Below are 16,618 nucleotides of genomic sequence, written 5' to 3'. Positions count from 1 at the left end.
CAGCAGAAGGCTGAAGACAGATGGAGACAGAAGACTGTGGGAGACAGAAAAGAGGATGAGTCTCTGCAGGACCATAGGATTTTCCACCTCTTCCTGTTACAGATGTGAATCGACGTTTCCCACAGTTTGTTCTCGTTCAAACTGTCGACTCAGCAGCACGATGAAGAGGAGGGCTTTACAGCATGGGGGGGTCAGGAGGAGCTCCAGAACCAAAGCCCGGAACAAGTTGGTCCTGATCCAGACTCAGTTTAGATGTTTGAGTTTGAAACATGAGACAAAGTAAAGGATAAAACCAGGTGATCTGGTACCTGAAGCCTTAACACCTGCAGCTCAGGGTCAAAGGTCGATCAAAGGTCTCAGCTGTGTGACTGCGAGGTCAAAGGTCGATCAAAGGTCTCAGCTGTGTGACTGCGGGGGTCAAAGGTCGATCAAAGGTCTCAGCTGTGTGACTGCAGGGGTCAAAGGTCGATCAAAGGTCTCAGCTGTGTGACTGCAGGGGTCAAAGGTCGATCAAAGGTCTCAGCTGTGTGACTGCAGGGGTCAAAGGTCGACCAAAGGTCTCAGCTGTGTGACTGCGAGGTCAAAGGTCGATCAAAGGTCTCAGCTGTGTGACTGCGGGGTCAAAGGTCGATCAAAGGTCTCAGTGTGATAAATGCTCAGAAACAATATTTTTCTAACAAAGTGTTTAAAGTTTGTTCTCTTTATGTTCTCGTTCTGACTCATAGAACGAGTCCTGCTGTGTTGGAGACCTGCAGCTGGAACAGGTCAGAACCAGAACTCTGCATCAGACTGGTTTGGCTAGAACCAGAACCCTGTATCAATGGTTTTAGACCAGAACTCTGTGTCGATGGTTTTAGACCAGAACTCTGTGTCGATGGTTTTAGACCAGAACTCTGTATCGATGGTTTTAGACCAGAACTCTGTATCGATGGTTTTAGACCAGAACCCTGTATCGATGGTTTTAGACCAGAACTCTGTATCAGACTGGTTTGGCTAGAACCAGAACCCTGTATCGATGGTTTTAGACCAGAACTCTGTATCGATGGTTTTAGACCAGAACTCTGTATCTATGGTTTTAGACCAGAACCCTGTATCTATGGTTTTAGACCAGAACCCTGTATCGATGGTTTTAGACCAGAACTCTGTATCGATGGTTTTAGACCAGAACCCTTTATCGATGGTTTTAGACCAGAACCCTGTATCGATGGTTTTAGACCAGAACCCTGTATCGATGGTTTTAGACCAGAACCCTGTATCGATGGTTTTAGACCAGAACCCTGTCTCAATGGTTTTAGACCGGAACTCTGTATCGATGGTTTTAGACCGGAACTCTGTATCGATGGTTTTAGACCGGAACCAGAGCATTCAGTGAACAGAAACAGAACCCAGCTCTTAGTTTGTGGTTTTAAAGCAACCCCTCCCACCATCCCTTCCAGAACTCTTCCCGACCCACTGTGACGGCGCACAGATGGCCCTGGCAGAACCTCCCAGATGGTCCGATCTGCAGCACCAGCACCCCCCATTGATGCCACACAGATGGGGGGGGCCGTCCTGAAAAGCTTCTTCTCAGGATGGTACCAGTGTGGCTGACTGGACCCGGCTCAGTGTGAATGGACCAGGTCTTTGGTTCTGTTGCCTGTGTGTGTGTGCACTGTGTTCTGAGGGGTTCTGGGTACTCACAGATGATGTAGTAATCCTTCCCCTTGAAGAACTCCAGGCCCCACAGGTTGGGGCTGAACTCCTGGAACTTCAGGGTGAACTTGACGTCCTGGTCCGGTTTGACGCAGTTCAGCAGCGGCGTGTCGGCCTTGGTGATGGTGCAGCTCTCCAGCTGCTCCCTGGGAACCATGTACACCTTGTAGTACTCAACGCCGTCGCTCACGCCGCCGTCCACCCGCGGACACACAATGTCCAACTTGTCCCCAATCTGCGGGTACAAAACCACGCCTTGGCCCGGCACAAATCTGGAAGGAAACACAAGAACATCAGAAGCAGAATTTGGTGTTGAGTCATTCATGAAGTGTTGTGGACTGTGTTCTGCAGAGACTCTGTACACTCGCTGAAAGCAGAGGAGTGGGCTCAATTATTGATGTGGCAATTACTGATCGGGCCCATTCATTTCAGATGATGGCAGACCTCCATACCTGAGGGTAAAACATTCCTCTGCAGCACCACAGAACCAGAACCAGCCAATCATCAACCACATTAACAAGAGAATGTTCCACTCTCAGCATTCAGATCCAAACAGGAACAAAGTCCCAGTTTGAGCTGGAAATCCAGCCGCAAACACGTCAGGATCCCCCAAAACCCAAACTAATATTCTTCAACTCTGATGAGAAAGTCTGGATTTGTTGAACCAGAGAATATTTTTTTTTCTTTTTAATAAAAATTATCTGAGTCCTGATCCAGAACCACCTGCAGGAAATGTTTGTTTCTGGTTGAACCCTTTACCCAAACAGAACGAGCCTAAGTATTCCTGAGACACGAGTTAGACTTGTATTTTCTGTAAACAGGTTGACCTGTAAACAGGTTGACCTGTAAACCTGTTGACGGCTGAGGCTGTAAATCTGATCAGAACCGCAGCCACCTGGCCTGGATCAAAGAAGAGAACAAAAATTGAATGTTTTCTAAAAGAGAAACAAGAAACTTGGGCCAAACGGTGGAGCAACACATGGGTTCTTGGCCTCTGTGCAAAGTCCCGCCCATTTTTGAGGGGTGAAAACAAAGTCCCGCCCTTTTTTGGGTGAATACTATGCACTACTTTGAGTTATAGCAAAAGGAACTCCTGAGGTGTTTAAGAAAACTGCTTCAAATAAACGTACAGAGTTGCTGATCATCATTTTCCAGCATTAAATAAAAACCTCCATAAATCTGGATTAAAATTCATCAGATTAGATGAGCAGTGCTTCATGGCCTTATTTGTTTATACAGACACAACCGGGGGAATGTATTTACACTCATCACATTTAACTTTATTAACTTGATTTATTTTACAGTTTTGGTTGCTTGTAATGTGTGGAAATAAAAGGAAAGTAAATCAATAATTAATATACAGCATGCTACAGGATGGTTCACCGGTAGTTTAAACCTCCATCAGTGAATAATATGATTTTAAACAACTCTAAAACAGTAAAATCCCACTTTGATCAAAGAAAAAGTAATTTACACAGTTTAGGGAAACTTTTTTTTAGACTTAACCCATTTTATTTCCAGTTTGACAGCTTTTCACCCAAAAGTGGGCGGAGCCATTCAAAGGAGAAGGCACAGAACCACCTAATGGCTCATTGAGCTGTCAATCAAAGTCTTAAGATACTGGCTGTAATTTGAAAAATGAAAAGTGTTTCCATGGAAACCAGAATCATAAGAGCAGTTTAGACGCAGCTGTTGGATAAGTGGAAACGATGCAACAACAATCTGTGAACCAACCTGAGGGAAGTTAGACAGAACCAGATTCTCTCGTTTTTAATGACAGAAGATGTTTTGGTGAGCTGGCTAAATTTCAGCTGTTTGGAGTCTGCATCATGACACAAATAATCACAGTGTGAGCAGACCAGGGTACAGTTCTCCGGTCCTACTGAGACCCTTCACATCCAGGACACCCAGGAAGTTGAATAATAAAAAGACAAAGTGAAGCCGCCCTCCTTCCTGCCTCGTCAACAACAAACATCGCCCTCTGTTTCTCTGGGTCACAAACAGGCAGCAGCTAACTGGGCCGTGGCAGAATTTTTATCCCCCTCGCTCAGATCTGCCTCCACCCCCCGCGGGACGAGCTCAACGGTGGGACGGTGCGTCCAACGACGGGAACAGGAAGAAAGGGAGGCGGAGGACGGGTTCTGTACGTCTTCGCCTCGCAGCACCATCTGCCACCGTCTTCTGTGAGTCTGGAGGAGACGGAGTGAAGCACAGAGCGGAAGACGAATGGGACGGGGGGGGGTGGACGGAGGGAGACACGGTCCTCTGATGGACCCCGAGGCCGTCTCTTCTTCTGGAAACAAGTCTTTATGTGTGTCGAATCATTCAAGTGTTCATACAGCATCTGTATGACGAGGCAGATCCAGAGGAGACAAAAATCTCCCTCTCTCATCTGGATATCTGCACTCTCTGATCTGGAGATTACAGATTAAATTTAACGAAAACAGAATATTTGAAACATTGAAGGTGACTTAATTCTCCACCAACAGGAACTCAAGGATTTCCTCTGTAATAATCTGAGGTGACAAAATGACTGACGTTTTAACGTCTTAACAGAGCTATGACTGCCACTCCCTGACAGCGCTCTTAATGGGACAGACAGAAACACAGAGTGAATAGTAACCCTCAGACATACAGCTGCTGTAATCCAACAGAATCTATGGTAGCAGCCATGACGGAAAATAAGCAAGAAGAAAAGCATCCTGGGTAATAAAGCAGTCGGGGAACCTGGAACTGCTGAGTCACTGGTTGCCATGGTGATTCCCACCTTTTCTGGGGAGCAGAAAGTGGAGTGGCAGCAAAATAAAACATTTCTTTTGGTGTTTAAAGACTGCAACTTTTAATACAACAGCTTCAATCTTACAGATTTCTATTAAACTTCAGTGGTTCCCAAACTTTTTCTGTTGGGTTCTCCTATGGTTTATAAGAAAAATTCAGCACTTTTTCCTCAAGCTAACTACCGTTAGCTGTACAGTGTAATAAGTTCCTGGCAAAATCCAATGCAGATATGTTCTTGTTTTTAGTTTTCTACATTGCCTTACAACCCGTTTTTTTTTTAATACATTTTCTTTTAAATACCATTTTATTTTCACTTGTTAAAAAAAAAATCTCAATTTGTACGCATCCTTTATGATTGTCTATTGTTGTCTTTGTTGTTCCACTGTTGTCATCACTCTGTTAAAACCAGGTCTCTCTTGTAAATGAGTCCCTGAGGCTCAATGGGATTAACCTGTAGAAATAAAGGTTGAATGAACTGTACAGGGTAACTACGGTTAGCCATATAGGGTAACAAACATTAGCCATAGCTACAGAGTAACTACTGTTAACCACACAGTAACTACCGTTGGCCATACATGGTAACTACCACATGGTAACTACCGTTAGCCACACAGGGTAACTACCATTGGACATACAGGGTAACTACCGTTAGCCACACAGGGCAATTAGCGTTAGCAGTACAGGTTTTCATCAACACGTGTTGTTCCTAGCGACTGATTTAATCAGACAAAGAAAACTAATTTGTTAAAAAGTTCATCTGTCATGACGTTCCTGAGGTTCTTCTCACTTTCAGGACAAATGTGTGACTTTGACTCTTTATGGTCTTTTAAAATGACAAATTTAAAATAAAAACTGTAAATACAGCCTTTCATCCGTTCAAATGAATGATAAATAATGAAAGATAATTCAAATGACTTATCAGGATGAAAAGAATTTAAAGCTCTTAAAAATACATATTTTTGATCTTATTAAATTAAATCTGTAAGATACAAGAAAAAAACTTTAGGATTATCTATTAATTTTTTTAATCTGTCATGAAGATGGTTGTTTTCAGATTATAAATTAATTAATTATCTCAAGATAAACAGATGAATTATCTCTGGTAAACATGATAATATAAACATTAAAACAAATAAACATGTTCTCTCCGGCTTCTGGATAAAACGCTAAAAACACAAGCGTGTCTAAAATCAGATGCTGAGTCAGCAGAAAACTGATATTCTAAATGTTCTCTCTTATGTTCCACACGCAAACTTAATCCAGATTTTCAAATAATCTGCATGAACTCATCAAGTTAACACACAACTTCATCTGTCACGCCGTGCCACCATCAATAATCCTGAACCAAAGGAACCGGGTCGGCCTTAGAGCAGAACACGGCTCACGTAGCTGAGGGTTCTCCGTGTTCTGCTGCTGTTCAGATCTTTGTCAGACGTCCTGAGAAGTTCAGGTTCTCTTGTTCTCGGTTCTGTTTTCCTCCTGACGGGTAAAGTCTCTGCGGCGTTCTCTTCTAAACGTTTTTGTCTCACGTTCCACCTCAGCTGCAGGGTTCTCGAATAAAATAAAACGGAACATCCAGAAACAAGTCTGGTTCTGTTTAGAACCCTGAGCTGTCAGAACATCAGAACCCATCAAACAGAGAACAGAAGGTTCTGCTGAAGAGAACACATCATGTTGGTGTTCAGAACCGACTGTAGAACGTCAGCTGTTTTAAATCAGAACCGGTTCTGTTTCAACAACAAAGTTTTACACTTTCACAGATTTTAACTTTTATTTATATATATATATATATATATATATATATATATATTATGATTTTAATCTAAAATAATCTGAAATATATTTAATAAAAATTCAGTTTATTATATCCATGGATTATTTCTTCTTGTCACAATAAAAGTTTGTTAAAAACGACAAATGATCAGTAATAATCAATAAAAATGAGAAGAGTTGTCAAACTTCAGTGACGTTAAATAAACTGATTTTGTTTCATGTTCTACTTTGAGTAAAAAAAGTTCTTTTGGACCCGGTCCGGCCCGGGTGAACATTTAAAAACAGATTTAATTTGTTTAAATATATGTTTATTTGGGTGGTGGAGTCTAAAACAGAGTTTGAACTCCTGAAATAAAAAAATAAAGTTATAACTCAGAGCAGAACCGTGTCAGACTGGACCTCTTCCTGCAGGACCTCAGGGTCCGGGTCCTGCAGGACAAACGGCAGCCGATCTTCGGCTGAACTGAGGGTTAAACCAGCTGAAGCTTTGCTCCGTCTTGTTGGTTCTGTTGCTCAGCAGCTCTCGGTACTTCTCTCCAACCTGAAGTGATGGCCGCTCGTCCTGAGCCTGGTTCTGATAAACGTTTCTTCTTCCTCATGAGGGAGTTTTTCCTTTCCACTGTCGCCTTCATGCTTGCTCAAGATCAGAGTTCTGTGATGGAGTTAAACTCTAAGCTGCTCCTCAGATTAATAATGTTAAATTATTATTTTTAAATGTTTCTGTTCAGTGTCCTGACACGACTTCTGATGTGACTCGGTGCTTCATAAATAAACTGAATTGTTTTCTTTGGACTTTTTCCCTGTTTGCTCCTGATGAACATCTCAGGATGGAGAAGAGAAGAACTTCAGCTCTGATGGACCTCCACCTCGGACAGGAAGGACCCAGAGAGGTGGCCCAAGCTCTGCCCGGTCACAAAGGGCCTTTGGTTCTGGCTGTAATCTCTTCATGAACTGCAGAGCAGCTTTTGTTTCTCCTTGTTTCTCCTCCCAACTACAAAATGGATTAGTGGGGGGGAGGAGGGGGAGTTCTGTCCCTCTCTTTTTTTTGAGGAGGCAGAAAAGCTCAGATTTAATGGAGGCGGCTGAGGGGCCTGGGTTTTTTATTTAACCAGTGTCTTCACTCAGATGGTGGAGCTGCTCCTTCACCTCCTTCACCTCAACCTTCATGTCTCTGACACAAACTCTCAGTTGGTTCTGGTCCCGGTTCCTGAGCCTTTCAGTTCAGACGGACTCTGAGAAACCAATGAGACGGGTCAGAGCCGGGCCTGGGGGGACGACCCAACAAGGTTCTGCTTCCAGAACTCAGGCTGACCAACAAGAACCCAAACTAGTTCTGTCTTTAATCAACCAGAACTTGGATTGTGTCAAAACTCATTTCATCATTTTAGTTAACAAATAAAGATTTTTACTGAAATAAAGAACAGACGTTTGTGTGTGTGTGTGTGTTTGTGTGTGTGTGTGTGGGTGGGGGGGGTTAAATTATTTTAAATAATTTCTGCTAATTTCACTCCATCAGAATGAAAATATTAAAAAAAAAAAAATTCTGAAGATGAAAAGTTTTAAAACAAAATAAAATAAATTAAATCAAGTTGTGAAATGTTTCATTGAAAGTTTCTGATCTCAGACTGAGGTTTTTATTTTATTTACTTTGTTTATTTTACTCCATAAACAGGAGCAGTAAACGCCTCTGGAGTTTAAAATTTATATTTTAATTAAAAACTACAACGAAACTCTGAAGCACGAGCTGTTGTTGAAGTTTTATTTGATTTCTGCGGGTCCAGCGCGGAGTTTTCAAAATGCGCTTTTTGTGCGCAAAACTGCACAAAACCAGGCCGCAGGACCAGACCCGGGACCGGCTCCCGGAGAACCAGACCCGGGGACCGGCTCCCACAGGACCAGACCACGGAACCGGCTCTCGCAGGACCAGGAGCCACTCCAGGACCGGCTCCCGCAGGACCAGACCCGGGGACCAGCTCTCGCAGGACCATGAGCCACTCCAGGACCGGCTCTCGCAGGACCAGGAGCCACTCCAGGACCGGCTCCCGCAGGACCAGACCCGGGGACCGGCTCTCGCAGGACCAGACCCGGGGACCGGCTCCCGCAGGACCAGACCCGGGGACCGGCTCCCGCAGGACCAGGGGCCATGGGGCCGCTCCAGCCTCCGACCCTCAGCCGCCTCCTGCGGCTCCTCTCCCGGTCAGAGAGCCGGACTGAAGCCGCTCCTCTGGAGCCTGAAGCCGAACTGATCAGAGGACGAACCCCGGCGGGACCGAGGAGAACCACCAGAACCGGACTGGACCTCCTCCTGGTCCTCCAACAGAAGGTTCCGCAGCAGAGTCCATGAGTGTTCCGTGACCACACTCAGCAGAACCGGATCCAGACTCAGCGGAGGCCCTCAGGAGCCGAACCAGGAGGTCCACCTGATCCGCTGAGCGCAAACATGTCCATCCCTCCGACTCGAACCAGAACCAGAACCAAAGGTTCTGTTTGTTTTCCAAATGTTCGAATAACTACAGTAGAAGCAGAAAATAAAATTCTTTTGGACCTCAGGAGCCAAACAGAACCAGGAGCCTGTCTTTATTTCAGCTCCGGCGCGCGCGGCGCAGAGGGATCGGCGCGCATACCGACAGAACCGAACCGGACCCGAGCGGCCCGGTCCATGGACCTGACCAGCTCCATGTGGGCTCGGTTCTTCTGTTCTGATGGGTTTATTTGGTGTTTTACAGACCCAGAACCAGGAGGAGAACCGGGTCACATTTTATTTTATTAACCTCTTTCTCTTTGGCCCTGAAGGTTCTGGTTCCAACCTAAACCCGGCCCGGTTCTGGTTTAGTCTGTGCGTTTTTCAGCGGACTCTCCGCGCAGAAGACCCGGACCCAGACCCAGACCCGCCGGCCCACTTACTTGGTGTTGGTCGTGTTCCAGTAGATGGACTCCAGGATGAGTGGCCGAACCCGGTCCAATCTGAAGAAGACAACCAGAACTCCAACATAATAATATCTCCACAGCGTCATGGTGAGCCCGCGCGCGTCCCGGATCCGCCTCAGAACCGCGTCAGTCCACTCAGGAACCAAACAGAACCGAATCAGAACCAATGTCCAGAATATATCCTGATCCAGCGCATCCGAACCGAACCACAAGCCCCGATCAGCACATCCCCAGAGGAAAGACCCGGGTTCACTCAGACCCGCTCAGATCCATGATCCTTCCAGAACCAGAACACAAAGATAGATCCCTCAGAAATCCAGAACCAGAACCAGATATTCCGCTTTCAGCTGCAGTGGGAGGTGGGGGGGTGTTGGCGACACCAGAATGAAACAATGAGGTTCGGATGGCCCAACAGAACCAGATGATCAGATGTGTGAAGGATGACAGGAACCAAACGGGCCGGGATGGAAGAACTTCTCATACTAAACAGGTCCAGGTCCCAGAAGGCGGTCCAGGTGCTCAGAACCCAGGTCGGTTCGGTCCCGCGACTCCGGACCCGCAGCGTCGCTCCCTCCGGAACACAAGCGCGTGCACAGAGATGCTGCTGCTCCCGAACCTGCAGCAGAGTAACTGCGGCGGACCCAGACTGAGTTAAGAGCTGGAGCTGGGTCTGCGCAGGCCACGCCTACAGGAGACAGGCCCCACCCACCGCGGCTGGTGATTGGCCGCTCGGCGGGCGAGTTCAAAGCAGCTTTGCTGTCAATCACAGCAGACAGAAAATCTTCTTGGACTAAACACGTCTTTAAAATAAACTTTAAACATTTAACAAAGATACATTCTATTTTGAATAAATTATTTTATTAATTAAAATAATTTTAGAGGGAAAAAATTCAGAAATCTCTGGATTTGATTGGTCCACCTGAACAGGTGTTTTATTTTTTTCTCTACATGTTCGTTAAGTTCTGTAGTTGTGATTAGAAGCATCAGAACCGCAGCTGGACTCAGGTCTGGACGCCGAACTGGACTCGGAGCCGAAACTTCAGTTTGGGCTCATTAGAAAGCCAACAGCGCCCACTAGCGGATTAAAATGGAACATGTAGAATAAAAACTGGAGGGATTTTTATTTCAAATAAAAAATAATTCCTCATTTTATGAAGCACAGACCCCTCAGCTCATCAGGAACAGGGTCACGCAGAGTCCACAGAACCAGAACCGAACCAGGACAGGCAGAAGTTCTGCTCCTATTATAACAACAGAACTGAAAATCTTGCAGAAAAGTTTATTTGAATTAAGTTTTAGATATTTGCTTGTTTAAGATTGTTTCTTAGTTCATGTAATATTTAAGTTTTAATTGTTTTCTTTCTTTTCCTCTTTTATGTGTTTTTACACAATCTGAACAGAAACTGAATAAATTGAAAACTTTTTGTTTTCAAAAACTAAGATAGTTGGATGTAAATTGATCATCTTCTAAATTAACCTTTTTATTTTAGGCCTTCAGCGAAACTAACGTTAAAACCGTACATTGAACACACGCGCAGCAGTGCGTGCGCGCGTCGCAGGATGTTAAGTCAAGTTAAATGTATTTGTATAGAACATTTAAAACAGGAACTGTTACCAAAGTGCTTAACGTAAAGAGATTAAGTGCAGACTGTTAAACTCTAATTAAATTGAGTTTTAATTGTTGCACAAACATCTGCTTCTGTTGAAACTTTTACTTTTGCTTCATATTTTAGTTTTGCAGAGTTCAAACTTTAGGATTGTATTTAAATAAAGGTCAGTATAACACAATGATTTAAATTAAATGTGGTCATTTAAATGTTATAAGAAAAAAGCTGGTTTGTTGGAGCTGCAAGCAGCGGGACTCTGCGGAGCTCCCAGGCCGGGGAGGAGCGCCTCTGGGCGGGTAGCAGCGCGCGGAGAGCCGCGGTGAGTTCCAGTGGGTGGGGGCGACCTTTCAGCACTGGTATGAACCCGAACCGGCTCCAGGACCCTAGAACCGAACCCACAGCCCTCCTTTAATCATCAAACATCTAGTCCTGACCTGCAGCTTTCCCCAAATGTTTCAAGTTCTCCATAAGGATTCAATCTTCAGAGTTCATTTTACGAAGGAACTGATTCTGATCAAACATTAGGATCCATGATTTAACTCCTGTGTCTCTGACTGGACAGCAGCACCTCAAAGCAAAGATAAACCTCACCGAACAGAAGAACCATCAAAAAATTGTACTCAGTCTTTTTCCAAATACAGTATTCTTCTTTTTTGTGTTTTTTCTGTATAATTACAACTGGAAGCCTGTAACCCCCCCTGGGATTAATAAAGTATCTATAAAAGCAGCATATTCTTTTAAATCTCCAACTGGTTCTGAACCTCGGAGCTCGTCTAAATGTTTCTTGAATACATCCATCCTTTATCTTTTACCCACTTCTTCCTTTTGGACTCACAATATCAGAAATCTTCAAGTTTTATTCTCAAGGAAGATGAAAAATGTTTTTTTTTCAATCGGTGAAGTTTTACTGAGAATAAATCCAATGTAAAAGCTGCAGGTTTTATATTTGACTTGTTTTATATTTGATTCCTCCTTGAATCGCCATCGTGGTGGAGTTTGTGCGCCTGAATGATCCAGGAGCTGAGCTGGTGGGGGGAAATTGTAGTTGCTCCTGGTAGGGTCTCCCAAGGCTGGTTCTAGTGAAAGACCAAACAAAGAGTGATTCCAAAAACTCATAGACGGGGAAAAGCAAGGGTCCATTGTCCCTTTGCCTGGACATGTGTTACCAGGGACACACCATGGAGCTGGGCCTGGGGTTGGGGCTCACTGGTGAGGACATGGTGACTGGTCTCTACCGATGGGGTCCGGTCAGGCTACGCTTGAACGAGCAGCATGGGTTTGTCTTCTGATGGATCCACCACCTGCAGGAGGGGCCATATGAGTCGGGTGCATGAACGCCTTGACGCTCTGACCCTGGCTTACCTAAGCTGGCTCTTGGGACATGTGACCTCTCTGGTGGGCAAGGAGCCTGAGTTCTTGCGTGAGGTTGAGAGGTACTGACTAGATATAGTTGGGCTCACGACGCACAGCATGGGCTCTGGAAACAATCTCCTTGAGAGGGGGCTTCCCTGCGCCGTTGACTGACGGGATGGATTCCGACAGTCGTTTCTGCCTACGTGAAAAACTGCATTTCAGTGTATCCGGCCTTCTTGGAGTCCTTAGCGAGGGTGCTGGAAGGTGCGCCAGCTGTGGACTCCTTTATTCTGCTGGGGGACTTCAATGGCCACGTGGGTAATGACAGTGTGATCTGGAGGGGCGTGGTTGGGAGGAACAGCCTCTCTGATCTGAACCCGAGCGGTGTTCTGTTGTTGGACTTCTGTGCTAGTCACAGTTTATCCATCATGAACACCATGTTCAAACATAAGGGTGTCCATACGTGCACTTGGCACCAGGACGCCCTACGTCGTAGATCAATGATTGACTTTGTAGTTGTGTCATCTGATTTGCAGCCGTTTGTTTTGGACACTCGGGTGAAGAGAGGAGCTGAGCTGTCAACTGATCACCACCTGGTAGTGAGTTGGATCAGATGGTGGGGGGAAGGTGCCGGACACACCCGGTAGACCCAAATGTGTAGTGAGAGCCTGCCGGGTTTGGCGACGCCTTGGATAGAGACTCTCGGTTGGCGTCGAGGAGAATCTGGCAAAGTATCAGGTGACTGAGGACGAGGAAGCAGCGCTTCACTGACGCTGTGTTCACTGAAGGTGGGGTGCTGCTGATCTCAACCAGTGATGTCATCAGGAGGTGGAAGGAGTACTTCTCGGACCTTCTCAAACCCACTGGCACGTCTTCCATGGAGGAAGCTGAGTCGAGGGACTTTGGGGTTGGTCTGTCCATAACTGTGGCTGAGGTTGCCGAGGTGGTTAAAAGCTCCGACGGCAGGACTCCAGGAGTGGGTGAGATCCGCCTTGATTTCCATAAGGCTCAGGATGTTGGGCTGTCTTGGTTGACATGCCATTGCAACATCCTGTGGACATTGGGGACAGTGCCACTGGATTAGCGCAGCCCCATTAGCTGTGGAACGCTGGACCAGCTTTTTACCCTCAGTAGGGTCCTGAAGGTGTCATGGGAGTTTGCCCAGCCAGTCTACATGTGCTTGGTGGACTTGGAGAAGGCTTTCAACGGTGTTCCTCAGGGTACACTGTGGTTGGTGCTCCGTGAGTATGGGATTGTGGGCCCGTTGTTCTTTCCTTATACAAGCGGTGCAGGAGTTTGGTTCACATTGCCGGCAGTCGACTTTGTCGTCTTTGCCACGTTGTGGGTTGAAGTGTGTGTCGGAGAAGAGTCCACGCATACACAGAAGCTCAGGACACCCCCGGAGCCGAGTCTGGAAAGGATCTGCCTTGGCAACCCAAGTTTGGAGGAGGTCTCCACTTCATGAAGAAGGTCACTTTCCTCTCTGCGTCCACCTGGTAACTGAGGAAGCTACGATCTGATAGGAAATAAAATGTCCTCCCATCTGGCAAATACCACGTCAAAGTGCCAGCTGACTTTAACTTTATTTTAGTCCATGAATCTAGGATCAGTTTTACAAACTTCTTTTAAGCTTTGTCTAAATTTAGATGACATTTCTTCTCGAAGTTCAAAAGATATTTTACATCATGTTTTCGTTTCAGTATTACCAGTTTTATATCGCTGTTTTGGTATACTTATTTCAATAAATGTCACATGCATGGTGTTTCAACATAAAGAAGATTACAACACGAAAGAACTCAGAAAACACGTTGGCTTCTTCTTTTGGGATTTGATTTTAAACCAAAGATTACAATTCTCTTGAAAATAAGGGTGATGCACCGTATCGTTAATAAATTATAAATAATAACCCTATCCTTTACATTCAATATATTTAGATTACTTTTGGGTACACAACTTTGTTCCACCTCATGTACCACATGTGATGTGAACGACAATAAAGAATCTTGTAAGTGGGACCCCTTCAGGGTGGGAGTTGGACTCCACCAGTGGAGGAGTTAGTGTCTCGGGGGTTTGTTCACGAGGGAAGAATGGAGCGTGACCAGACGAACTGGTGCAGCATCTACAGTATTGTGGACTCTGTGTCGGTCCAGTGCGGTGAAGAGGGAGCTGAGCTGTAAGGCAAAGCGGTTTACTGGTCAGTCTACGTTCCTCCCCTCACCTCTGGGAGGAGACCCCAGGGAAGACCCAGGACACACTGGAGAGACTTTGATTGGCCTGTGAACACCTCGGGGTCCTCTCAGAAGAGCTGGCTGTGGAACGAGATGTCTGGACCTCCCTGCTCAAGCCGCTACACCTCCACCACCCGACTTCAGAACAAGACGTTTGGATACATTTGTCTAATATTCAACTTGTTTCATATTCCAGGAGTGAACATGTGATTTCCTTTGAAGTGACAGTAAAAAACCCTGATGATTTACTCATCTGACCCGTCTGCAGCTCATATCAGAACTGGATTATTGTGGATTATTGTGACGTGGATGGAAACCTCCGCTCACGTCTTCACATCAGCTGAGACTTTAAACAAAACCTTCTACCAGCTGAACGTTCCAGGAGTGGAATGAAAAATAAAATTTGACTAGAAATAATCAAATCTCCTTGTAATTTCCGTTTGTACAGTGGAAATAATCTGACTTCATAAACTTCTTGTTTCCATCAGTTTAATTTGCAGCAGCTCCATCAGAACCTGCGTTTGGATCAGGATCAGGAACAGTGAGCTCTGACAGGAGATTCACAAAAAACTCTGAAAATGTCCTCACAAGGGATCAACTCAGGCCTGTTTAGAGGTCAGAGGTCACACACCTCAACCCTTGGACCTCCACTGAAAACCTGAGACAGGAAGTGAAATCTTCACCTCCTCCAGAAACAAAACGACCGCCTGAAGTTTCTGCCACTCCACTTTAACGTTAACCAGAAAATCTGAACGTTTCTCTTCAGACCAAACTTTTGTGTCAAGTAGATTTTTCTTTGTAAAATAAACAGTTTGTAAAATAAATAGTTTGTAAAATAAACAGAGTTCTGGTTCTGACTGTAAAGAATAAAGACATTTGTGGGCGGATCCGTTCAATGAGTTTATTGATCTGTTCAGTCCCTTGACAAACAAATGGAGGGGTCAAAGTTCACATGACAAATTTAAGATTCCACAAAATAAAGTTAATATACCCACCTGAGGTCAGACACGCACGCACACACACACATACACACAAACAAACTCACACACACGCGCACACACTCTGACCTCTGACCCGGTCTTACCTGGACAGGTGTCTCCTCCGACTTACCGAGTGCGGCGCCAACTTAACTTACTACAACATGAGTGAGGGTCAGAACCGTCTCTTCAAATTAAACTCCAGTTTTTCATGGATCAGTTTTACAAGACAGAGGACGGTCCATGTGAGACGGACCTCTCCTCGGATCAGAACCACAGGCAGCTCAGGAGTCCAGACCCTCTCTTGAAAGACACCGAGCTATCAGACGAATCCAAAGCTTTCTGTGCTCTGCTTTTATTTTGAAAGGATGGTGACAGGAAGACGACGGGCTGACGGACTCCTGAGCTGTCTGGGACTCTTTACACGGAGAGGACAGCAGGAAGACCTCCATCAGGTCTGGGTCTGCTGATGGTACACCAGATTAAAGACTCATGGATCAGGAACATCTACATGAAAAGTCCCTAAAAGTGAAAATAAAAGCAACAAAACCAACAGGAGCTGTCTGTGCAGTCTGGGAGAAAAAGGAGCTTCGTCCTCCTCTTCAGGACCAGGAGCGTGCACGAGTTTGGACTCCGTGGACTCCTGTCCCAAACTGTCCGTTAGCACTTCCAAAACGAAGCGAGCGTTCCGCAGTGAGCGACGAGGAGCGGGGGAGAAGGGACGAGACGTTCAGATGAAGGGTGGGAGGTGGGGGGGCCGAGTCTCATTCTGTGGCCTTCAGGGAGAAGGACAGCTTGGGTCTGGACTTGCCCCGGCCCAGGATCATTTTCTGCTCCTCCTTCTGCTGCTTCTGACGGTCCTGCTCCAGCTTCATGCGCTCCTCGTGGATCTTTCTCTGCTCCTCCACGATCCGTAACTGCTCTTCAGCCTGAGGGACAGAACAGAGCAGTCAGAGGACAAAACCTTCAAAAGAACCTCAGAGACCAGATGGAACAGCACAAGACTTAAAAATACTGTAGGCCACGTTTTTAGAATTTTGCAAAAAATAATGACACGAGTGTTGCCATTTTTATGCTGCAATGCATTCTGGGTAAAAAAGAAAAAGTAAACAAGTTGCTCCAGAGTGATCTCCATTCAGCTTGAATGTCAATTTTGAACATTTTCTGATGTTCAGCAATTTAATTTGAACCTGAGCGTTGACAGAGAGAACGGAGAAATGACTCAACTTTCACATTAGCTCAGGAGCTAAAATATATGATGCTAGCTCAGGAGCTAAAATAT

At 45.5% G+C, this 16,618-nt stretch overlaps 2 protein-coding genes across 2 annotated transcripts in view; both read right to left on the bottom strand.

The window, feature by feature from the left end:
• Positions 1-9,416, bottom strand: part of efnb2a (ephrin-B2a) — a 24,029-nt gene extending 14,613 nt beyond the window's left edge. Inside the window, exons 1-2 of the mRNA XM_037686822.1 lie at positions 9,148-9,416; positions 1,681-1,964 (exon numbers count right to left, since the gene is read on the bottom strand). Coding sequence (XP_037542750.1) covers positions 1,681-1,964; positions 9,148-9,257 — 394 coding nt within the window. The 5' untranslated portion in view covers positions 9,258-9,416. The remainder of the gene's footprint in view (positions 1-1,680; positions 1,965-9,147) is intronic.
• A 5,823-nt stretch (positions 9,417-15,239) lies between these two features.
• arglu1a (arginine and glutamate rich 1a) overlaps positions 15,240-16,618 on the bottom strand; it is a 7,059-nt gene continuing 5,680 nt past the window's right edge. Inside the window, exon 4 of the mRNA XM_037686255.1 lies at positions 15,240-16,265. Coding sequence (XP_037542183.1) covers positions 16,101-16,265 — 165 coding nt within the window. The 3' untranslated portion in view covers positions 15,240-16,100. The remainder of the gene's footprint in view (positions 16,266-16,618) is intronic.

This window comes from Nematolebias whitei, chromosome 13, assembly GCF_014905685.2.
Source record: "Nematolebias whitei isolate Nwh7 chromosome 13, NemWhi1, whole genome shotgun sequence".
Lineage (NCBI taxonomy): Eukaryota > Metazoa > Chordata > Actinopteri > Cyprinodontiformes > Rivulidae > Nematolebias > Nematolebias whitei.
This window is presented reverse-complemented; position numbering and strand designations above follow the sequence as displayed.